Source organism: Taeniopygia guttata, chromosome 22, assembly GCF_048771995.1.
Source record: "Taeniopygia guttata chromosome 22, bTaeGut7.mat, whole genome shotgun sequence".
Taxonomy (NCBI): domain Eukaryota; kingdom Metazoa; phylum Chordata; class Aves; order Passeriformes; family Estrildidae; genus Taeniopygia; species Taeniopygia guttata.
In genome coordinates, this window is record NC_133047.1 from 4,268,875 (window position 1) to 4,293,241 (window position 24,367).

At 45.0% G+C, this 24,367-nt stretch overlaps 1 protein-coding gene across 14 annotated transcripts in view; it reads left to right on the forward strand.

Moving 5' to 3' along the window:
• The window catches only part of LOC121471013 (uncharacterized), a 49,567-nt gene extending 26,548 nt beyond the window's left edge, over positions 1 to 23,019 (forward strand). For 7 of the 14 annotated variants that reach the window (XM_072917627.1, XM_072917620.1, XM_072917622.1 and 4 more), the window contains 22 exons: positions 11,169 to 11,307; positions 11,619 to 11,707; positions 12,166 to 12,315; positions 12,532 to 12,642; positions 13,136 to 13,274; positions 13,694 to 13,782; positions 14,220 to 14,369; positions 14,586 to 14,696; positions 15,204 to 15,342; positions 15,761 to 15,849; positions 16,309 to 16,458; positions 16,674 to 16,784; positions 17,285 to 17,423; positions 17,842 to 17,930; positions 18,414 to 18,590; positions 18,812 to 18,922; positions 19,419 to 19,557; positions 20,113 to 20,216; positions 20,678 to 20,818; positions 20,940 to 21,050; positions 22,053 to 22,191; positions 22,759 to 23,019. In XM_072917627.1, the coding sequence (XP_072773728.1) occupies positions 11,169 to 11,307; positions 11,619 to 11,707; positions 12,166 to 12,315; positions 12,532 to 12,642; positions 13,136 to 13,274; positions 13,694 to 13,782; positions 14,220 to 14,369; positions 14,586 to 14,696; positions 15,204 to 15,342; positions 15,761 to 15,849; positions 16,309 to 16,458; positions 16,674 to 16,784; positions 17,285 to 17,423; positions 17,842 to 17,930; positions 18,414 to 18,590; positions 18,812 to 18,922; positions 19,419 to 19,557; positions 20,113 to 20,216; positions 20,678 to 20,818; positions 20,940 to 21,050; positions 22,053 to 22,191; positions 22,759 to 22,847 (2,706 nt within the window). In that variant the 3' untranslated portion in view covers positions 22,848 to 23,019. Of the gene's footprint in view, positions 1 to 10,565; positions 10,677 to 11,168; positions 11,308 to 11,618; positions 11,708 to 12,165; positions 12,316 to 12,531; positions 12,643 to 13,135; positions 13,275 to 13,693; positions 13,783 to 14,219; positions 14,370 to 14,585; positions 14,697 to 15,203; positions 15,343 to 15,760; positions 15,850 to 16,308; positions 16,459 to 16,673; positions 16,785 to 17,284; positions 17,424 to 17,841; positions 17,931 to 18,413; positions 18,591 to 18,811; positions 18,923 to 19,418; positions 19,558 to 20,112; positions 20,217 to 20,677; positions 20,819 to 20,939; positions 21,051 to 22,052; positions 22,192 to 22,758 lie in introns of all 14 variants that reach the window. The other 7 variants (XM_072917628.1, XM_072917625.1, XM_072917626.1 and 4 more) reach the window with 7 other exon arrangements.
• The last annotated feature ends 1,348 nt before the right edge of the window (positions 23,020 to 24,367 follow it).

Sequence of the window (24,367 nt, forward strand, 5' to 3'; positions counted from 1 at the left end):
ACACATGGGGTTTTTCTCCAGGTACTTTTCATACATATTTACGTTACCAGGGAGTCAGCACATAGTAGGAGAAATGGTAAAGAGTGAAGCAACACCTTTAAAAATCAACATATTTCTGCATGCTTGCATTTGCATTCAGGTGGGCATGCCATGCTCTAGATAAAGGCAGCATGACATAGCCTAGAAAACTGTGGCTCAAGGACAGAATGAATCACATTCCACACTTACAAGAAAACCTTCAAGCTCCAGCTTAAAAGGATGAAATCAGAAATATTTTCATCACTTCTACTCTTGCTAGACTGTAAGGAGCAGAAAAAACACATGAAAATGTGTGTGCACAGAATGAAACAGTAATTTGAGGAAAGGGTGAAATCTGGAATGTTTCTTACCCTTGGGAGGTTGCTGCACAGTGGGACAAGAATTTACTATAGAAACAGAATGCCTTGAGCAGAGCTTTAAAAAGGACACAGAGACAAACCTGCATTGAAATAAAACAGAGTCTTTTTATGCAAAGCCCCCTACACCTGCCCTTTTTCCTGGCTACTGTCACTGGTTACAGAAGCTGTGCTAATGGCAAGTGCCTGAGCTCTGCGTTTGCCACACAAACTGCTCAGGCGCTCAGGAGTGATGGAAGATGCGGAGGGTCAGGGTTCCATTTCTGTAATGGCCAAGTTGGCTTGGATTGGTGGAAGTCGGGGACAAAGCTGCTTTCCAACTCATTGCTAATGACACTGGAGGGAGGAGGATTTTACAGCTCGGTTTGTCTCGCCTCTCTTGAGGAGGGCTCAATTTGTGGAATTTCCAGAGGCTAAAAGAGGACTTTCTTACAAAACATACCTAAACACATGAAATAAGACTTTGATGTGTTTGGTATCTTGGAAGATAAGGACATAACCTGTCTTCATTTGACATCCACAAATCAGTCCGATTAGAAGACCTGTAAATCTTCCCCCTGGTAGTTTACCACTTTCATTCACCATATTTGACATCTCGAGTAAAGGATGAAGTGGATGTGAAACAGATGAAAAGCCGAGCGCTCTGCTCACAGCGCTGGCAGACTGCTGCACCTCCTCAGCACTTACAGAGCTCCAGCAAGGCGCCAGGCAGGAGCACAAGGACAGAGTGTGGCCCTGAGCAGCACAAGTGACAATTGGGCCTCCCCTTCCCAAACAAAGTAAGATCCCCTGGCTTTTCCAGGAAAAGCTGCCATAATGATCCTTGGCAATGGATGGCAGAGGAGAAGAATGTTCAGAGACATCAGATCAGAGAGACACTGAGTCCCCATCAGGCCAGTCTGGCACTGCACAGGAAGCTTTAGTGTGCAAACCCACCCTGAACTGCAGCCAAGGCACAATCAGCACACGGGGACTGGCAGAACTGTCAAATACAAAGCACTTGGGGAATAGGGAAGTGAGCTCCTCTGGGAGTGCTGCTTCTGGAACCCAGAAAAGGCACAGCAAAAAAGCAAATCCAAATGAGCACAAGCTCCTGGGCCATGGCTCTGTATATCAAATTCAGAGAAAGATTAAAATCTACTTCCCAAACAACAGGGGATATAAAATGCCCCATGTCACTGCTCCTCCCTCACACATGTTTTGCTACCTTTAGTTTCTGGTCCCTTTCTCAAATCAGCCCTTAGTCCATAATCAGGTGTGACTCTCCTGAAGAGGCTCTGTGAAGATTAAGGGACCATGTCTGACAAGAAGAATGCAGGTCCTGAATGAGCTCAGGAAGGAAGGGCAGCAAAAGAACTTGGCAATTCCTATGATTTAGAACCAACCCTGTGATCTCTAGGGACTCGTAACTTTTTTAACATAGCACAAATACCACCCCCTTGGTTTGAGTGATTTTGGTCAGAGGCACAACTTTTGGCCGAGTCCTTTGCCACATTGGCACAAAGCATCACTGCAAGTTTGCTAGGAATCTGTGCTCTGCTTCTGCTTTTAATTTCTTTTTTCATTTAAAAGTGACTGTTCAATACACTGAGCTTACCATGACCACTTTCCTCTCACCTCCCTGTATGCCATGAATTCAATCAGGCAGGTATCAAACCCTCCTCTTATCAGAGCACTTCCCCAGGAAACTCGTCATGCTTCTGTGAACACAGGGCACCTGCCAACAAGACAAAGCCATTTTCAGGCTTAACTTTGGAATATTATGTATAAAAAGCAAGAGTACACATCAATTAGCAGCAGAGCTGGCCTGGCCTGCCATCCAAATGAAGTTCCCTGTAAGTATATCTATCATTTCCCGTGAAAGGGAAGGATGTTGAGATGTTGGAGAGTGTCCAGAGAAGGGCAACAAGGCTGGCAGAGGGTCTGGAACACAAGCCCTATGTGGAGGGAGCTGGGGGTGTTTAGCCTGGAGAAGAAGAGGCTCAGGGGAGATCTTACCACTCCCTACATCTCCCTGAAAGGACGGTGCAGCCAGGTGGGATAAATCTCCACTCCCGGGCAACTTGCAATAGGACAAGAGGACTCAGCACCGGGGGAGTGTAGGCTGGACATTAGGAAGAATTTCCTCACAGAAAGCGTGACTGGCCATTGGAATGGGCTGCCCAGGTAGCTGGTGGAGTTACTGTCCCTGGAGGGGTTTAAGAAAAGACCAGATGTGGCACTCAAATGACCTCAAAGGTCTTTTCCAACTTGGCTGATTCTTTGATTCTGTAAAACTTCACCAGATTTCAGAGCAGATGCTTAAAAGCATGCTCCTTCAGCCCTGGGACTGTTTCTGCTGCCCAGTGTGTGCTGCATTAGCTTTTCAGCAGCAAATTCCTTCACCTGCCCTAAGCAGGAGAACACATCATACACGTGGCATTGCTGGAGGAGGCAATTTACCTTTTACTAAAGCCTCTCGTCAGCCTCTGTGACACATTTACCTAAACAATATAATTGAAAGGACCAATATTTTCTTTCCCTGTGACTATTTGCACGGTAGGAAGCCTTTCTTTTAACCAGTGCCTCTCTCTCCAGCTACGCACTTCTCTTTCCCTGTATATTGTTTGCAACAAAAAGGGGGTTTTGTTTAACTTCAACAGGGCTACGTTGCAACCAAGGTGTTTTCAAAGAACACCTGCATCATTGCTTCAACTAGCAAGAGGTTTTGGCTTGGCAAACCCTTTCCTACACCACCTCCAGGAGACAAGGTAGGATGGTGATTGAAAGTGGGGCAAAAGATTGTCAGTGAATAGCACTTGTTCCTACACATGCAAGGGAAAAGTCTCCAAGAACTGAAGAGAACTTTCTCATCAGGGCTGAGTTGCTCTAAAAGTTCCTTCAAAAGTTGCATTGCCCAGGAATAACTCCTTCCCCCAAACCAAAGAAATGTGTACAGGTTATGAACTCTAGTGCTGGTTTTCCTAAACGCTGTTTTCTGGCTTTGTTTCTTTGAATGCTCAGAGACCTGGGCTAGCAATTGCCACCCAGAGAGAATTACTTCATTATCTCCAGGAACAGACTCCAAATGAGCCCATTTCGAAAACGCATCCAAGCCCAGTGCAGAGGAATTCCCTCCTACCTCTCTTACCCAGCTCCTGGTGAGTTTGCTACTGACAGCCTTTGTGTTCCAAAATAAACAAGTGATCACTGTATACGTTTAGAATGATGCAGTTCAGTTTTTAAGTGACTTTTCCTGGTACTTTTCCAACATTAAGTTGGAAAAATTTCCACTACAATGTTCTCTTATTTTCTCAGTCTAATCAGTATTTCTTTTTCTTTCAGGATGAAAGTTCTTATCAGGCTCAAATTTATTAGGGCAAGATATTTCACACTTGAAAGTTAAGATAAATTAACTGCCTATTACTTTGCTATATGTTCTACATTAACCATTTAAAATCTGGGGAACTAAAGTCTGGTTTTATAGAGATCAGCATAACTGAGCTATTTTTATTTTAACATCATAGCAACATACTAAGTATTGCAATGGTTTATTTTAGAAATAAGCATTGTCATGCCATCTGGCCAATTGCAAATAGACAGATGAACTATTATTCTGATGAACCCAGAAATCAAGGTGCAAATAACAGAATTGAGAAGTGTATTAAATGCAGTCTGGAGATGCACACATATGCCATTTAAGAATGTTTAATAAAGGTTTAACACATGAGAAAAGAAGCATACTCTAACCAACTGCAAGTTGGAAATTTGAAAGAGTCAAATTATAGTTAGGTTAAAAGTAAAGCAAAAAGCCTGACCCTCCTTTCTTCATCGAAAACTTCAGCAACTCACTCTGTCTGGAAAACACCACAGCTTCACCTTCTCTCCTCACCCAGGGGCCCTTTCCTTGCTCTTTGAAGGGAATTACTATATCTCCCTTTCTGTAAAAACCGTTTTCCTAATATTCAACCTATATTTCCCCTGTTTCTCCATGCAGGGAATAGCAGGGCACAGCTGCTCCTGACAGCTGCAATACCTGCAATATGAAATTTCAATTTCATATTGCCTGCTGCAATACCGTCCCCAGGAGAGTAAAACACCGGCAGCAAGGTCCAGCTGCCCGCAAAACTGCTTTAACATCACAGCCACAGATTCCTGCTTTTATTAAAATACTACACATTGTAATGCTTAATACATCTCCAACCATTTTTTTTTCATTTCACGAAAAGACTTAATTCAGCATGTGTCCTACAGCAACATTTCAAACTTTTGCACAAAACGTGGAATGAATGAAGCAAAGCAGTTGCTCTTTCCAGACCCAGGGAATGTGCTTGCAATATGACACCCTGCAAGGTTTCTTGCTCTAATTGGGACGTCATTACATTTCAAGTGTTTGCTAATAAAATTTAAATTAGTTCAGGTTTTGACTGATCAAGTAGAGAATTTAAATTGATTCTGGTTTTGACTGATCAAGAAGATAATGAGACTGAAAAAGAGATTTCTAAATAGAGATATGACAGCAAAGACTCCAGTGAGCCTCAGGTGACATTAACATGGCAACTCTCAAAATGTCTATTTAAGTACACAGGTCTAGAAATATTCTTAATAATGCAGAAGATTGGAGTTGCTTACCATGCCAGGAAAGCTCTCGCTCAAAAAGGGTGAGGCCTGTGCTTCACTGAAATTTAAGCTGTGAGCACAAGCCATAAGCATTCCAAATCAGTGTAACAAAGTGTTAGGATTTTATAAAGTCTTAAGTCTGTTTTTCTGCTCATCCTACAGCAGACAGAATATAAAGTTAACACCTGAAAAACTATGAACAAAAAAATGTTCAAGAGTGATTTGAGTATAATTAAAATGCTATCACACAATCTAATAACTGTGTTATAATTCCTTCATGTATTTTAAGACAAATTGGAGATCTTGAGAGAGCCTGATTTCTGAGGGGATTTTTTTTTTTTTTAAACAAAAAATAGATATTGTGATTGGACACACCACCAACAGGCCTAATATCAGTCTTGTGAGTAAAATTTACCTCAAAAACTGTAAATTAACCAAGCTGCAACGACATAAATGTGCCAGCGCCGCTCTGCCGGGTCCGCTGAGGCGCCGTCTCCTCAGAGGGGCTTTCCCGCCCTTTTTCTGCCCTCACGGCCCGCCGCCGCCTCAGCCCCGCTCCCTCCGGCCCTCAACAGCCGTCCCGCACCGCAGCAAAAGCACGATCGTTTATTCCTTGGGCAAAAGCACGATCGTTTATTCCTTGAGCAAAAGCACAATCGTTTATTCCTTGAGCAAAAGCACGATCGTTTATTCCTTGAGCAAAAGCACAATCGTTTATTCCTTGAGCAAAAGCACGATCGTTTATTCCTTGAGCAAAGGGCAGCAGTGAGGGGGGGAAAGCGCGGTCCGCCCCTCACAAATCCACCCCGGTGCTGCTGCTTGTAAGAGGGAGCTTGGGAGCTGGAACAGGCTCCCCAGAATAGCTGTCACAGGACCAAGCCGGATGGAGCTCAAGGAGTGTTTGGACATGTTCTCAGGTGGGCCTCCTGTGTATTGTTCTTGTGCAGGCCCAGGAGCTGGACCTGATGATTCTTGTGGGTCCTCTGTGATTCTTGTAAAACAGTTTTCAGTGGCCATGTTGTTCTTGGGGCATGTATTTTTGTAGGTGCTATGGTTACAAAGAACATGAAGTGCATTTAGGCTTTTATTTATTCAGACTAATTGAAAGCAGGTTTTTTTGTTTGCCTAAAGTCAAGGCTATATCTGATTGTAAGTTTGATGTGAAGTTTCAGAAGTAATTAGTACATGCCAGCAAGTTACTACAAAGTATATTTAATTCTTTACTAGAAATGGAGCTTTATCTGATAATTATTGGGTCAAAATTTGCAGAAGTACAATCCCCATGTTTATCAAGTAGTTACACCAGGAAATAATTTTCAGTGAAATGCAGCAGGGATACAAATCACAAAATAATTTTATTGCAACATTTGGACCGTCCACGCCTAATTCTGAAAACATATAAAAGGTGGAGGGTTCACGCTGCTCTTTCTACCTGCAGGAGCATCAGCTCTGCAGTCAGGATGCATCTCCCTGTAAGTATGCGTGCTTTTCTTCCTTACAAACTGAAACTTTGATTCAAACCCGCTCCTTTATCTCTCAGAAGGGCTTCTGTCTCTCTGGGGCCATTGTGCTCCTGCAGAAGGAGCAGCTCAGCCCCTGCTCCCCAGAGGAGCTGAGGAGGTAAGGATTTCTTCATGGCTTGGCTGTACATGATTCAGAAAACAGGAAGCCTAATCCATGCCCATTCTTGTCAACGCTTTTGCACCACTGGAGCACTGCACAAGTGCATCAAGCCCTTCCCTGCAATGCCAGAGCAGAAGAAATGGCAAAGCTTTCTCCTCACTCCTGTAAAATACCTGTGTGTGCCTGCACAGGTCTGAGAAACAGCTCTTGAGAGAGCAAGTGGGAAATGTGTCTGCTTTGAGCAGCCTGGGGTAAAGCAAGGGTGCCTCCCTTTGGGGGCACTGATGCAATCCCAGGTCGAAAGCAAAAAAAGGATCCAAAGAGGAGCCTTAAACATCAGATTAGGAAAAGGGAAGGAGGATTGTCATGGCCAGATTTGTCAGCCAGAGCTGCAGTTACATTTTGTATTTGATTTTCATTTCAGATTTTGACTGCAGTCCTTCTTGGACTCATCCTGACTCCAGCCCTTGCTGATTATGTGAGTACAAATGAACAATTTCCACATTGCTGCTCTTTCTATGCTCCCTGCTTCATGAGATTTCCTTTTTCTTTCACCTCCCCTTTGGAGGAAACAAACTGGAATCTTCTCTGACAGATGAAACTCTGACACTCTCTATGTGGTCGAACTTACTCTAGTCTAGCAGAGATTTTTATAAATATTTCAGGAGATGACTGACTAGTTTGAAAATCTAAAAAAGTCTCATTTTTTAATTGAGTCTCAGCAAAACTTAAAAGCAGGTTATCCTTGGGGTAAAGACCGAGGTGCCCATCACTAGTGGCCAATCACAGATTGTGATGGAACTAACCAGAGAACAGGCCTTCCAATGTAGCACGGAGTTTTCTAAAACTTTGGGGACATCATTGCCTCCCTTCAAAGACTAAACATCTTCTTTCCCTTGGCTTTTCAGTCTCAGCAGGTGGGTAACAACTGCCAGGTCTCTGTTGGTGGTGTTTTCCAAAATCTGACTCTCAGTAGCCAAACACGTGTGGTGGTTATTGAACAAAGGAGCGAGCACTTCTCATGGAAAACCATCTGGAACTACAACACGGTGAGTGGCAGGGAGGAGGTTTGATCACAAAGGGTGTAAGGAGACTGGCTCCTGGTAGAGCTGGCCCAGGGATGGGGATTGTTTCCCTATTGTCACTGTCTGCAGACCATGATTTGGGGCAGCGACCCTTGGCATTCATTCCTCTTTTAACAAAGGGTTTTCTCCAATCCCAAGGGTGGAAAAACTAAATTGGAAGTGGTCAATAACTTTTCATTACAGGGTATCATTGCAACCAAAGTCACGCAACAGAACACCTGCTACATTTCCACCATGAACAGAAATGAGATGCCCAGCTTTGAAAATCTGCTCCAACTGGCTTCCCAGAACAGGGTAAGATTCAAAATCTGTACTGTAGTTGATATTCATTTTTTTGTCTGGCACACTGCTATTTTCTAAACCTTCTTAAACAATGGGCAAATAAAAAGACATGTAATTGCTGATACTTTTGGTAATATTTTTCAGTTATATTATTTGTAAACACTCAAAAACTAAAATATCCTCATTTAAAAGCCTTTAGTGCAGGTTTGTCATATTGAGCCCAAATCCCAGATTAGATTATTTTTACAATTATGTAAATTATTGTACAGTTAACTCTTTGTTTAATGTCTTAATATGTGTGATTTATATTTTTCACTAAGTATGTTTCATAATCTCACATTATCAAGGTATAAAAAAATAACTTTTCTTCAGACATTCTAAATGAGGAAGAAAAATATTGCAGTATTGCAGAGAAAATCTTTAATTAAGCTGTCAAACATTTTGAAGAAAATTATGCTCAGTGTTTCTTTAGTTCAGCCAATCACATTAGCACAGACATTATAAAAATTATCTCAGCATTCAGTGTATTCACCTTTGCTAAACACTGGCTTCCACTGAAGTCTGAGAACTGAGTCTGTAAAAAAAACAGACTTTAAATAGCAGGAAGAGCAGTAGGGCAGAAGGGAATCAGGAGGAGACTTCTCCTGCCAGCCACAGCCCGAGTGCCCCTGAGGGGTGAGGGCAGCGACTGGGCAAGTGCCTTGGAAGGAGCTCTGGCTCCACAGAGCAGCTGCACTCCTCCTCTTCAGCGCTTCCCCGCTGCCTCCCTGCACCTTGACTCCCTTAGAACCACCTGACCTGGGAGCTGCCTGCAAGGCTTGCTAGTGGGCCCAGAGTCTCCCAGGGACTGAAAGGCGTTTCTAAAGGCAGCTGGGACTCCAACACCCAGCCCCGAGTCATCCTTCCTTCCAGAGTGAGGAATAGCCCTTGCAGGAACCAGCTGCTGGCACTGATCTTGCTGAATGCTGTACTTTGTTCTGTAGAACCAGATCAGTCTTGGGAGACCTACCAAGAAGATCACCTTTGTCACCAATGGATTGGTCAACAACCTCAACTCCTACGGAATAGAAATCGCGGCTATGTGCAGCGGACTCACCACCTACATGGCTTATGAAGTTCACAGTGAGTGTAAGTGTGGGAATTCTGAGTGGTACAGATCTGGCCTTTTTGTCTCCTGGGGCATGACTAGGGCACAGCTGCTGCTCATTCCCTTTGGGCCAAACAGAAACCAAGGGCATCATCAGTTGCACAAAGGGTTTGGCACCTCAGCAGATTGAGACAGGAACAGGGTAGGGGTCACAGGCCCGATCAATGACATAAACCAAACCTTTAAAGCTTCTACCAAGGAGGCTTAACGGGGCTGTAATTGGGGCCTGGAGTGTTTTGACTCACAATGTGCTTTCCAGTAATACCCAGTCAAGAAAAAGGGTTGTTCTAAGAACTGAAATCCTTCAAGGCAGAGCTTGGTAATCAGTTGACCCTGGCAGCAAACAAAACCTTGTATTTCACAACATTAAACCAAGTGGTTTCATCTTCTGTAACTCTTTCCCTGGGGCAATGATCCCATTCCCCGGGACTAAAATGACCTACACTTGATAGGATTCTTCCAGAACATCACAGCTCATGAGATTGGGCCCATGAACTGGCAGCAGCCTCACCATGCAATGCCCAGCCTTTGGGACTCTCAGAATAAAGTGCAATAGAGCCCCAACTTCTGCACAGGAAATCCCAAGGGGTGTTCAAGAGCAGGTCTTTGTGAGCATTCCTGGCTGAGCCACAGAGCCAGTGCTCTCTGGGGACTCCAAAAGAATGTCTCCCTTGCACAGCTCAAATATTCCCAGAGCGGCAATCCTTCAGAACCTGGCTGGCTCTGAGCAACACCAACACTCTCCTGTAGAAGATCAGCCAAGGTCTTAGGCATCAGCTCAAAGGGTTTTGTCTTTTCTTTTCCAGCTTTGCATGTACCCCAGGAGAATCCTGGATCATGCATTACCCTTGATGTCCTGAGAATTGTGGAGCTGAAGTACTGCAATGGCAATGGCAATTGGAACGGCAATATCCCGGTAAGAAAACCTCACATCTTCCATTTTAATGAATCAGTAGTTGGGGGAATGGTTTCAGAAGCTTTGGGGACATCACAGTTGGCCTTCAAAAGTGAAACATCTTCTTTCCCTTGGCTTTTTAGCCTCAGCAGATACCCGGTGACATCTTCAACAACACGCAAGGCAGCATCTTCAACAACACCCAAGTCATCATTGGTGGCCAGTCCCAAATTGTGACCATCAACAGGCAATGGCGTGTGGCAGTCATTGAGCAAAGGAGCTTCAGCAGGTCCTGGAAAACCGTCTGGAACTACAACACGGTGAGTGGCAGGGAGGGGGCTTGTTCACAACGTCTGTGGGGAGAGTGGCTCGTGGCAGAGCTGTCCCACAGACAGGACTCATCTCCTTATGCTGACCATGATGAGTGCAAAATTTCAAGTAGGAAATCCCAGCACTCATTCCTCTTTGAAGAAATGGTTTTCCCCCATCTCAGGACATGAAAAATTGAAGTCCAATTGATAATATATTTTATTTTACAGGGTGTCATTGCCACCAAAGTCACACAACAGAACACCTGCTACATTTCCATCATGAACAGAAATGAGATGCCCAGCTTCAACAATCTGGCCCACCTGGCTGAAGAGAGCAGGGTAAGGTTCCCAAGGAGTAGCAGATTCATGACCCTGGAGATCACTGATCTGTTTCTTCATGTGCCTTTTCCTTCTGGACAGGACAATGCTGTCAAAAGTGGAAGGAGTTTCTATCTCTCAACAGCAGTGGGGCTTGGGAATTTTTCCAAAGGATTGCTTCGCTGAAAGGACAAAATAGTTGCACATTCCCTTTCTGAGATCTGATTTCTCTGAGAATCTTGAGCTCTGCAGCTTGCTGAAAACACTTTATCTGAGCAGCTCTTTGAGGGTCTTAATTCCCTTGGCATGTCAAGATCTTAAAGTCCTTCACAGGCCTTTCAGTTTTCAAAACTGCAGAGGTCAGCTCAGAACTTTGCATGGCTGCTGCTCTAGCCCAGACTCTGTTTCGTTTTGGTGTGTGAGAGAGCTTCCCCCTATTTCTGCTAGGGAACATGCTCTGCAGGAACCAGATCCCAGCTCTGATCTTGATGAATGCTGATATTTGTTGTTTAGAACCAGATCGGTCATGGAAGACCAACCAAGAAGATCACCTTTGTCACCAATGGATTGGTCAGCAACCTCCAGTCTTATGGATCAGATGTCTTCTCTATGTGCAGTGGACTCACCACCTACATGGCTTATGAGGTTCATGGTGAGTGCAGGCAAAGGAATTCTGTCTCGAAGTGACCTGGCCTTTGTTTCCCTTGAGGAATGACCAATGCACAATTGCTGCTCTTCCACCTTGGGTGGCAGAGAAACCAAAGGGTTCAGCAGTTGTACAAAGGGTTCAACATCTTTGCAGATCAGGACTGGAACAAGGTGGGGGTCACACCCCCATAAATGACCCAAACCAAATACTTACAGATACTTTACAGCAAGTTTAAGGAGGACGATGGGAATGGCAGCCAAAGTCTTAGGCATTAGCTGATGGGATTTTGTGTCTTCCTTTCTTGCATTCCCAAGGACACCAAGTCAATCTGGGATCATGCATTACCCTCGATGTCCTGAGAGTTGTGGATCTGAAGTACTGCAACAGCAATGGCAATGGACAAGTGAGAAAACCTTACCCTTACCTTTCTTGAACCAAATGGGTGGGGTACGCAATCTGCTGCCCAAAGCCAACCCTGCTGCCTTTCTTTTCTGGCATCTCCTCTTTAGAGTGGTTCTTTCCTGAGGGTGCAGATGCTGAAAGAGACAATGGTTCTGTAAATATTTCCATCCAAGGCTATTGAGCATGGATTTATTCTGGCCAGTGATCTTGCATCAACATCTAAAGGCACCCGATGGCATCTCTCAGATGCAGCAATGATGCACTGAACCCATGAAAGGAATTATTACAGCCTCTACCAAATGTCAAAGCCTTGATTCTGGGTGCTTTGGAAAAGACAGAGGGCAGGGCTGGCACTCCCTGGGGAGAAGCACTTCTTCAATTGTAGTAGGGATTTTTTGGAAACCTGGGGGACATCGCTGTCTTTAAATGCAAAATGTGTTCTTTCCTTTGGCTTTTTAGTCTCAGCAGATTCCTGGTGGCGAGGGCAACACCCAAGTCATCATTGGTGGCCAGTCCCAAATTGTGACCATCAACAGGCAATGGCGTGTGGCAATCATTGAGAAAAAGGCCGGCATTGGATCCTGGAAAACCATCTGGAACTACAACACGGTGAGTGGCAGGGAGTGGGGTTGTTCACAAAGCATATGAGGTGACTGGCTGGTACAGCTGGCCCATGGATGGGGCTTGTTTTCTTTTTCTGACTATGCTGAGTGCACTGTTTGGTGTAGGAAAACTCAGAATTTGTTTCAGTTTTAATAAAGGGTTTTCTCCGATTCCATTGTGTGAAGGACTGAAGTGTGACTTCTTAATAACTTTATTTTCCAGGGCATCATTGTTACCAAAGTCACACAACAGAACACCTGCTACATTTCCACCATGAACAGAAATGAGATGCCCACCTTCAATAATCTTGCCCGCCTGGCACAAGAGAGCAAGGTAAGGTTCCCATGGAGCAGCAGAGTCCTGACCCTGAGTTCATTGGCCCATTTCTTCATGTGCTTTTCCTTCTGGACAGGACAATGTCACAGGTAGAAGGATTTTTTTTCAATAGCAGTTGGGCTTGGGAATTTTACATTGAAATGGTTTGCAGAAAGAAGAAAGGGGCTGTACCATTCCTTTCCTCCTTCCATCTTTCTCTGAGGATGTTGAGCTCTGCAGCATGGTGGGCAAATGGTGCTGAGAGGAGCCCTTCAAGGGCCTTGATTCTCTTGATGTGCGAAGATCTCAAAGTCCTACGCAGACTATTCAGTACTAAATTACATTTGCCAGCTCACAATTTCTTATTGCAGATGCTCTTGGCCAGACTCTCCTTTTCCTTTGGGATGTAAGAGAGCGACTCTCTGTTCCACAGCCTTTCCCCTAGGGAATATTCTTAGCAGGAAACAGATCCCAGCTCTGATCTTGCTGAATGCTGTACTTTGTTCTTTAGAACCAGATCAGTCATGGAAGACCTACCAAAAAGATCACCTTTGTCACCAATGGATTGGTCAGCAACCTCCAGTCTTATGGATCAGATGTCTTCTCTATGTGCAGTGGACTCACCACCTACATGGCTTATGAGGTTCATGGTGAGTGCAAGCAAAGGAATTCTGTCCCTAAGTGACCTGGCAACTGTTTCCCTTGGGGAATGACCAATGCACAATTGCTGCTCTTCCACCTTGGGCGGCAGAGAAACCAATGGCTTCAGCAGTTGTACAAAGGGTTCAGCATCTTTGCAGATCAGGACTGGAACAGGGTGGGGTCACAGCCCCCATAAATGAGCCGAAGCAAATCCTTAGAGCTCCCTTCCAGGAAGCTTAAGGAGGCTGAATTTAGGGCCAAGAGTATTTCAGCTCAAACTGAGCTCCCCTGTAATGCCCAGCCAAGAAAAACGGTCACTCTAAGTGCCACTGTCCTTCAGGGCAGATCCGAGTGACAATTGGCATGGCAGCCAAGGTCTCAGGCAAAAGCTGATGGGGTTTTGTTTCTTCCTTTCTTGCTTCCCAAGGAGTCCAAGTCAATCTGGGATCATGCATTACCCTTGATGTCCTGAGAGTTGTGGATCTGAAGTACTGCAACAGCAATGGCAATGGACAAGTGAGAAATCCTTACCTTTCCCTTTCTTGAACCAAATGTGGGGGTAACTGATCTACTGCCCAAAGCCAACCCTGATGCCTTTCTTTCCTGGCATCTCCTCTTTTGAGTGGTTCCTTCCTGAGGGTGCAGATGCTGAAAGAGACAATGGTTCAGCAAACATTTCCATCTTACTCTGGCTAGTGCTCTTGCACCAACCTCCAAAGGCATCAAAGAACAGCTGCCAGATGCAGCAGTGATGAACTGAATCCATAAAAAATTCTTACGGCTGCTGCCAAACGCCACAGGCTTGATTCTGCGTCATTTGGGAAACCCTGAGAGCAAGGCTGGCACTCCACAGGGGCAGCACTTCTTCCATTGTAGCAGGGATTTTGTGGAAAATTTGGGGATATCATATTCTCCATCAAAGGTGAAATGTGTTCTTTCCCTTGTCTTTTTAGTCTCAGCAGATTCCTGGTGGTGAGGGCAACACCCAAGTCATCATTGGTGGCCATTCCCAAATTGTGACCATCAACAGGCAATGGCGTGTGGCAATCATTGAGAAAAAGGCCGGCACTGGATCCTGGAAAACCATCTGGAACTACAACACGGTGAGCGGCAGGGAGTGGGGTTGTTCACAAAGCATATGAGGTGACTGGCTGGTACAGCTGGCCCATGGATGGGGTTTGTGTCCTTATTCTGACCGTGTTGAGTGCACAGTTTGGTGTAGGAACTCTCAGAACCTTTTTCTGTTTTAATAAAGGGTTTTCTCCAATTCTAAAGGTTGAAAGATTGAAGGGTGACTTCTTAACAACTTTATTTTCCAGGGCATCATTGTTACCAAAGTCACACAACAGAACACCTGCTACATTTCCACCATGAACAGAAATGAGATGCCCAGCTTCAATAATCTGGCCCACCTGGCACAAGTGAGCAAGGTAAGGTTCCTAAGGAGCAGCAGATTCATGACTCTGGAGTTCACTGATCTGTTACTTCATGTGCCTTTTCCTTCTGGACAGGATGAGTTTTCACAAGTGGCAGGATTTTCTTTTTTTAACAGCAGTGGAGCTTGGGAATTTTACATAGAGTTTTTACAGGGTTTGCAGAAAGAAGAAAGGGGTTGCACCATTGCTTTCCTCCTCCCTTCTTTCTCTGAGGATGTTGAGCTTTGCAGCTTGCTGAGCAAACCCTGATGTGAACAGCCCTTCAAGGGCCTTGATTCTCATGATATGCCAAGATCTCAACGTCCTACACAGATTATTCAGTACCAAAATCAATTGGTCAGCTCAGAACTTGGTATTGCAGATGCTCTTGGCCAGAATCTCCTTTTCCTTTGGTGTTTGAGAAAGCGTCTCCCTATTCCACAGCATTTCCTCTAGGTAATATTCATAGCAGGTAACAGATTTTAACACTCATCTTGATGAATGCTGATATTTATGGTTTAGAACCAGATCGGTCATGGAAGACCAACCAAGAAGATCACCTTTGTCACCAATGGATTGGTCAGCAACCTCCAGTCTTATGGATCAGATGTCTTCTCTATGTGCAGTGGACTCACCACCTACATGGCTTATGAGGTTCATGGTGAGTGCAAGCAAAGGAATTCTGTCTCGAAGTGACCTGGCCTTTGTTTCCCTTGAGGAATGACCAATGCACAATTGCTGCTTCTCACCTTGAATCAAACACAAACCAATGGCTTCAGCAGTTGTACAAAGGGTTCAACATCTTTGCAGATCAGGACTGGAACAGGGTGGGGTCACAGCCCCCATAAATGAGCCGAAGCAAATCCTTAGAGCTCCCTTCCAGGAAGCTTAAGGAGGCTGAATTTAGGGCCAAGAGTGTTTCACCTCAAACACAGCTCCCCTGTAATGCCCAGCCAAGAAAAAGGGTCACTCTAAGTGTCACTGTCCTTCAGATCAGAGCTGACTGACAATTGGCATGGCAGCCACGGTCTCACGCAAAAGCTGATGGGGTTTTGTTTCTTCCTTTCTTGCTTCCCAAGGAGTCCAAGTCAATCTGGGATCATGCATTACCCTCGATGTCCTGAGAGTTGTGGATCTGAAGTACTGCAACAGCAATGGCAATGGACAAGTGAGAAATCCTTACCTTTCCCTTTTTTGAACCAATTGGGGGGGGATACCCGAGCTGCTGCCCAAAGCCAACCCTGCTGCCTTTCTTTCCTGGCATCTTCTCTTCAGAGAGGTTCCAGTTTGAGGGTGCTGATGCTGAAAAAGAGCAATGAGGAAGCAGAGATTTCCATCCGATCCCTTGAGAGTGGATTAACTGTGGCCAGTCCTCTTGCAGACATCAATATCTAAAGACACCAGATGGCAGCTGTCAGATGCAGCAATGATGCACTGATCCCATGAAAGGAATTCTTAGAGCCTCTGACAACAGCCTAGATTCAGGGTCCTTTGGAAAACCCTGAGAGCAGGGCTGGCACTCCACAGGGGCAGCACTTCTTCCATTGTAGCAGGGATTTTGTGGAAAATTTGGGGATATCAGATTTTTCATCAAAGGTGAAATGAGTTCTTTCCTTTGTCTTTTTAGTCTCAGCAGATTCCTGGTGGTGAGGGCAACACCCAAGTCATCATTGGTGGCCAGTCCCAAATTGTGACCATCAACAGGCAATGGCGTGTGGCAATCATTGAGAAAAAAGCCGGCACTGGATCCTGGAAAACCATCTGGAACTACAACACGGTGAGTGGCAGGGAGTGGGGTTGTTCACAAAGCATATGAGGTGACTGGCTGGTACAGCTGGCCCATGGATGGGGTTTGTGCCTTACTCTGACCGTGTTGAGTGCACAGTTTGGGGTAGGAACTCTCAGAACCTTTTTCTGTTTTAATAAAGGGTTTTCTCCAGTTCTAAAGGTTGAAAGATTGAAGTGTGACTTCTTAACAACTTTATTTTCCAGGGCATCATTGTTACCAAAGTCACACAACAGAACATCTGCTACATTTCCACCATGAACAGAAATGAGATGCCCAGCTTCAATAATCTGGCCCACCTGGCACAAGAGAGCAAGGTAAGGTTCCTAAGGAGCAGCAGATTCATGACCCTGAGTTCATCGGCCCATTTCTTCATGTGCTTTTTCCTTCTGGACTGGATGAAGTTTTCACAAGTGACAGGATTTACTTTCTTCCAACAGTAGTGGGGCTTGGGAATTTTACATAGAAATGGTTTGCAGGAAGAAGAAAGAGGCTGTACCATTCCTTTCCTCCTTCCCACTTTCTCTGAGGATGTTGAGCTGTGTAGCTTGCTGAGCAAACCCTGATGTGAACAGCCCTTCAAGGGCCTTGATTCTCATGGCGTGCCAAGATGTGAAATTCTACACAGATTATTCAGTACCAAAATCAATTGGTCAGCTCAGAACTTGGCATTGCAGATGCTCTTGGCCAGAATCTCCTTTTCCTTTGGTGCTTGAGAAAGCATCTCCCTATTCCACAGCATTTCCTCTAGGTAATATTCGTAGCAGGAAACAGATTTTAACACTCATCTTGCTGAATGCTGATATTTATGGTTTAGAACCAGATCGGTCATGGAAGACCAACCAAGAAGATCACCTTTGTCACCAATGGATTGGTCAGCAACCTCCAGTCTTATGGATCAGATGTCTTCTCTATGTGCAGTGGACTCACCACCTACATGGCTTATGAGGTTCATGGTGAGTGCAAGCAAAGAAATTCTGTCTCTAAGTGACCTGGCCTTTGTTTCCCTTGGGAATGACCAATGCACAATTGCTGCTCTTCCCCCTTGAGCGGCAGAGAAACCAAGGGCTTCAGCAGCTGTGCAAAGGGTTCAACATCTTTGCAGATCAGGACTGGAACAGGGTGGGGTCACAGCCCCCATAGATGACCCGAAGCAAATCCTTAGAGCTCCCTCCCAGGAAGCTTAAGGAGGCTGAATTTCGGTCCCAGTGTGTTTCAGCTCAAACTGAGCTCTCCTGTAATTCCCAGTCAAGAAAATTTGTCACTCTAAGGGCCTCTGTCCTTCCGGTCAGAGCTGATTCACAATTGGAATGGCAGCCAAGCTCCTAGACATCAGCTGATGGGTTTTTATTTCTTCCTCTTTTGCTTCCCAAGGAGTCCAAGTCAATCTGGGATCATGCATTACCCTTGATGTCCTGAGAGTTGTGGATCTGAAGTACTGCACTGGCAAAGGCAATGGACAAGTGAGAAATCCTTACCTTTACCTTTGATTAACCAAATTTGGGGGCGGGGGGTGGGGGGGGGGGTAACCCGAGCTGCTCCCCAAAGCCAACCCTGCTGCCCTTCTTGCATGGCATCTCCTCTTTTGAGAGGCTCCTGCTTGAGGGTGGAGATGCTGAAAGAGAGCAATGGGTCTGCAAAGGTTTCCATCCCATACCTTGAGCCTAGATTAAATGTGGCCAGTCCTCTTGCAGTCATCAACCTCTAAAGGCAGCAGATGACATCTGTCAGATTCTGCAATGATTCACTGAATACTTAAAATAATTCTTATGGCCTCTCCACAACACCACAGACTTGATTCTGGCTCATTTGGAAAAGACTGAGGCAGTGTCTGCACTCTCCAGGGAGCAGCACTTCTTTCATTGTAGCAGGGATTCTGTGGAAAATTTTGGGACATCACTGTCGCCCTTCAAAAGTGAAACATCTTGTTTCACTTGGCTTTTTAGTCTCAGCAGATACCCGGTGACATCTTCAACAACACGCAAGGCAGCATCTTCAACAACACCCAAGTCATCATTGGTGGCCAGTCCCAAATTGTGACCATCAACAGGCAGTGGCGTGTGGCTGTCATTGAGCAAAGGAGCTTCAGCGGGTCCTGGAAAACCGTCTGGAACTACAACACGGTGAGTGGCAGGGAGGGGGCTGCTTCAAGAAGCATCCAAGGAGTCAGGCTGCTCATAGAGCTGGCCCAGGGACAGAGATTGTTTCTTTATTCAAAACATTTGGTGTTAGTGATGCAGCATAGAAACTCTCATCAACTCTTATGATTTCCATCCTGACTTTATCTCAAAATTATTAGTTGGAAAAAACAGAATTTTGAGTGCTGAATACTTTTATTTCACAGGGTGTCATTGCCACCAAAGTCACGCAACAGAACACCTGCTACATTTCCATCATGAACAGAAGCGAGATGCCCCGCTTTGATAACCTGGCCCACCTGGCAGAAGAGAGCAGGGTAAGGTTACCAAGTTGTAGCAGATTCATGACCCTGGAGATTATTGGGCCACATCTTCATGTGATTATATCTTCAGGAGAAGACAAGGTTGTCAAAAGTGGTAGAATTTTCTGTCTTTCAAGAGTAGTTTGGTTTGGGAATTTTTCAGAGGAATGGCTTGCTGAAAGAGAAAAAGAGACACCATTCTCTCCCCCAGCTTCACATTGTCTGAGAACTTGCAGCTTGCTGGTAAACCCTTGCTCTGTGGAGCAAGGAGCCCTTCAATAATTGATTCTCTTGGCATGCCAAGATCTGAAAGTCCTACACACACTATTCAGTACCAAAATAAATTGGTCTGCTCAGAACTTGGTGTTGCAGATGCTCTTGGCCAGACTCTCCTTTTCCTTTGGGATGTGAGAGAGCGAATCCCTCTTCCACAGCCTGTCCCTAGGGTATATTCCTAGCAGAAAACAGATTCTGACACCTATCTTGCTTATTGCTGTAATTTCTTTTTTAGAACCAGATCAGTTTTGGAAGACCTACCAAGAAGATCACCTTTGTCGCCAGTGCATTGGTCAGCAACCTCCAGTCTTATGGATCAGATGTCTTCTCTATGTGCAGTGGACTCACCACCTACATGGCTTATGAGGTTCATGGTGAGTGCAGGCAAAGGAATTCTGTCTCTAAGTGACCTGGCCTTTGTTTCCATTGGGGAATGGCCAATGCACAATTGCTGCTCTTCCACCTTGAATCAAACAGAAACCAAGGGCTTCAGCAGTTGTACAAAGGGTTCAACATCTTTGCAGATCAGGATTGGAACAGGGTGGGGTCACAGCCCCCATAAATGACCCAAACAAAACCTTTACAGTTCCTTTCCAGTAATCTTTATTAGTCTGGACCCATGAATTGGCAGCAGCCTCACCATGCAATGCCCAGCCACTCTCAGGACAAAGTGCAATAGAGCCCCAAATTCTGCAGAGGAAATCCCAGGGGGTGATCAAGAGCAGGTCTTTGTGAGCATTCCTGGCTGAGCCACAGAGCCGGTGCCCTCTGGGGACTCCAAGAGAATCTGTCCCTTGCATTGCTCAAACATTCCCAGAGGTGCAATCCTTCAGAACCTGGCTGGCTCTGAGCAACACCACCACCCTCCTGTAGAAGGTCAGCCAATGTCTTCTGCATCAGCTCAAGGGGTTTTGTCTTTTCTTTTCCAGGTTTCCAGGGGCCCCAGGTGAATCCTGGATCATGCATTACCCTCGATGTCCTGAGTGTTGTGGATCTGAAGTACTGCCTTGGTAATTTCCATGGCAATGGACAGGTGAGAAAACCTTAGCCCTTAAACTTGTTAAACCGTTTTGAGGGTCTCAAAACTGCTGCCCAAACCCAACCTTGATGCCCTTCTTGTCTGACATCTCCTCTTTTGAGAGGTTCCTGCCTGAGGGTGCATGCTGATACAGCAATGGGTCAGCAGAAGTTTCCGTTCAGGACCTTAAGCGTGGGTTTACTCTGGCCAGTGACCTAGTATGCATCAAACTCTAAAGGCAGCAGATGACAACTGTCAGATGCAGCAATGATTCACTGAATTAATGAAAAGAATTCTTATGGCCACTGCCCACTGCCACTGACTTGATTCTGGGTTTTTTGGAAAAGACTGAGGGCAGTGCAGGCACTTCCCGGGCGGCAGCACTTCTTCCATTGTAGCGGGGATTTTTCAGAAGGTTTGGGGACATCACTGTCTCCCTTCAAAGGCAAAACATCTTCTTTCCCTTGGCTTCTCAGTCTCAGCAGACGGGTAACAACTGCCATTTCTCTGGTGCGTGTGTTTACCAAAACATGACCCTCAGCAGCCAAACCCGTGAGGTGATTATCGAGCAAAGGAGCGAGCAGCTCTCATGGAAAACCATCTGGAACTACAACACGGTGAGTGGCAGGGAGGAGGCTTGTCAAAAAAGTTTACTGGGAGACTGGCTCCTGGCACAGTCTATCCCACCCTTTTGGGTGGAAAACTAAACTGTGAGTGATCAATAACTTTATTTTACAGGGCATCATTGCAACCAAAGTGGTGCAGGAGAGAACGTGCTACATTTCCACCATGAACAGAAATGAGATGCCCGCCTTTGATGCTCTCGTCCAATATGCTTCAGAGAACAGGGTAAGATTCAAAGTCAGCAGTTGCTTGGAATATTGTACTGTATTTGAAATTTCTTTTTATGCCTGAAACACTGCTGTTTTCAAAACCCTCTTAACTAATTGGTAAATTAAAATCCATTTAAATGGTTATTTTCATGGATATTTTCAGTGATGTTTTTCAGGTACATCTTTTGAAGGCTTTCAAAGATTACAATATCCTCATTTAGATGCCTTTAGTGCAGGTTCATCATGTTGAGTTCAAGTCCTAGATTAGTTAGATAATTTTTACAGTGATTTAAATCATTTTTTCAATTGGCTTTTTATATTACCTTAGTAACCAAGACTTTAGATTCTTTGCTAAGTATGTTATATAAAGTCTCATTCTGAAAGTCTAGAAAAATATTTTTTTCATAAGATCAAATTGAGGAAGAACAAATACTTTGATTTTACAGAAAAAATATTTTAGAAATGTTTCAAACATTTGGAAGAAAATTATGCTCAGCGTTTCTTTAGTTCAGCCAATCACATTAGCACAGACATTATAAAAATTATCTCAGCATTCAGCGTATTCACCTTTGCTAAACACTGGCTTCCACTGAAGTCTGAGAACTGAGTCTGTAAAAAAAACAGACTTTAAATAGCAGGAAGAGCAGTAGGGCAGAAGGGAATCAGGAGGAGACTTCTCCTGCCAGCCACAGCCCGAGTGCCCCTGAGGGGTGAGGGCAGCGACTGGGCAAGTGCCTTGGAAGGAGCTCTGGCTCCACAGAGCAGCTGCACTCCTCCTCTTCAGCGCTTCCCCGCTGCCTCCCTGCACCTTGACTCCCTTAGAACCACCTGACCTGGGAGCTGCCTGCAAGGCTTGCTAGTGGGCCCAGAGTCTCCCAGGGACTGAAAGGCGTTTCTAAAGGCAGCTGGGACTCCAACACCCAGCCCCAAGTCATCCTTCCTTCCAGAGTGAGGAATAGCCCTTGCAGGAACCAGCTGCTGGCACTGATCTTGCTGAATGCTGTACTTTGTTCTGTAGAACCAGATCAGTCTTGGGAGACCAACCAAGAAGATCACCTTTGTCACCAATGGATTGGTCAGCAACCTCCAGTCTTATGGATCAGATGTCTTCTCTATGTGCAGTGGACTCACCACCTACATGGCTTATGAGGTTCATGGTGAGTGCAAGCAAAGGAATTCTGTCTCGAAGTGACCTGGCATCTGTTTCCCTTGGGAATGACCAATGCACAATTGCTGCTCTTCCACCTTGAGATTGACACAAAGGAAGCAGCAAACACACATCCTTGTAGAAGAGCAGCTGCTGCTATGGAGTGTGTATAAATCTACTGAGTTGGTGTCAGTTTCTTAATCACAGAGGTTCTTCTACTAAAGTCAAAAACTATATTATTTTGAAATATATTCAAGCAATTATTTTACTCAGAGGAGTTAATGCTGAGGCACCCTCAAAGAATTCCGAGCCTCTCTCCAGCTGATGATCTCCAGCCCTCTTTTGGAAAACACTCTGCAGCTCAGGCTCCAGCTGTTGCATTCTGGCTTAGCAGTAGTTCCACGTAGTCACTGCTTGCTTTGCTTTAAGCTTGCTTTGGCAGCTGTAAGGGCTGAATGTGATTGAAAAGGCAAGTGCAATGTGCCAGGTTTAAGGGCTGTCAGCGAATGCACAGAGCACTTAACAGCCTCTAAGCCAGTGACTCTTTCTTTTCCTTTTTTTTATGCTGTTTGTATAGGAACCCAGCTGAATCAGGGATCATGTCTCTCACTTGATGTCCTCAAACTTGTGGACCTGAATTATTGTGGTGGCAATATCAAGGCCTGAAAACCTTATCTTTCTTCAATCAAGAACAGAGACTCTGAGCTGCTGCCCAAGGCAAACCCTGATGCAATTCTTCCCTCACATCTCCTTTTAGAGATGGTCTTGGGGACTTAGATGCTGACACAGATCAACTGGTGGCCACATCTTTCAAATAAAGTCCTTCATTATGTATTAACTCCAGCCTGTTTGTTGATACTCTACTCTTTTTCATCTAAGATCTCTCCACAAAAATATATTTATTGTCACCCTTCTGCCCCATTTGAGCCCTTCAAATGCTCTTTTCATTGCCAGCTCTCAACACAGGGTACAGACAAAGAGCTGGGCAAGCCCCAGGGTGTGTATAGTACAAATAAGGCATTCACAGTTAGGACCTTCCTTCCCAGTTTGGGGAAAGATGCCTCACGTTAAGAATCTTGATTCAGGTGGCACAAAAGGCAGAAAGAAAGAAGGGCAAAGCAGTGAATTTGCCTTTTTTAGGGGAAGAGGGGTCTCCTTTGTGGGATTTACAGAGTTGTTCTGTTCCTTAAAAAAGGCAAAGTTGGGATTCCTGTTGCTCAAATCTTTACAATCAAGATATTTCCTTTTCTCTAACAAAAATGGCAGGATGCCCCAAGTTAGCCAGGTGAATACAAATCTGTCTTTAGTACCAACACCATCCCTCAGTTTCTGGCATACTCAAATCAGCCCTCAGTTCATAATCTGGTGCACATTGGCACAAAACATCACTGCAAGTTTGCTAGGAATCTGTGCTCTGCTTCTGCTTTTAATTTCTTTTTTAATTTAAAAGTGACTGTTCAATACACTGAGCTTACCATGACCACTTTCCTCTCACCTCCCTGTATGCCATGAATTCAATCAGGCAGGTATCAAAGCCTCCTCTTATCAGAGCACTTCCCCAGGAAACTCGTCATGCTTCTGTGAACACAGGGCACCTGCCAGTAAGGCAAAGCCATTTTCAGATTTAACTTTGGGATATTATGTATAAAAAGGAAGAGTGGTGGTTTCCTGGCTCCTGCTCTAGCTTCCAGGGTGTTGTGAATGAGTGATTTCAGTCACTTAAAGAAAATAAAAAAGCAGGTTTCAACATCAGTTTGTGGAAGTACAGAATTCAATGGCAAGGGTTAGTCTATTGCTTACTGCATAGTTGAAACCTGCAAAGGAAAATCAAATTAAAATCACTTCAGAATGGCATACACAGAGTCCAGGGCTGCAAAGGGTGAGGGGGCAATGGGTTTAAGAGCATTTAAACACTGACTCATTTACAAGGTGGTTCAATAGTGTTTACTACAATTACAAGAAAGACTGAAATATAGATTCAAGATAGCACCATTCATACCCTAATCACTCCTCGTGCACACACACAGGCCCAGAGCTGTTTACATCTCTATCGATGTGTGCAAAAGGACCTGTGAAAAATTCCCCTGGGACAGGACAAACACCTTTGCCTTTCTCAGGGGGTGAGGGGTTATCTCGAGGAGAAGGGGGCACCAGCCCAGACTTCAGGGAGTGTTTTCAGTACTGCA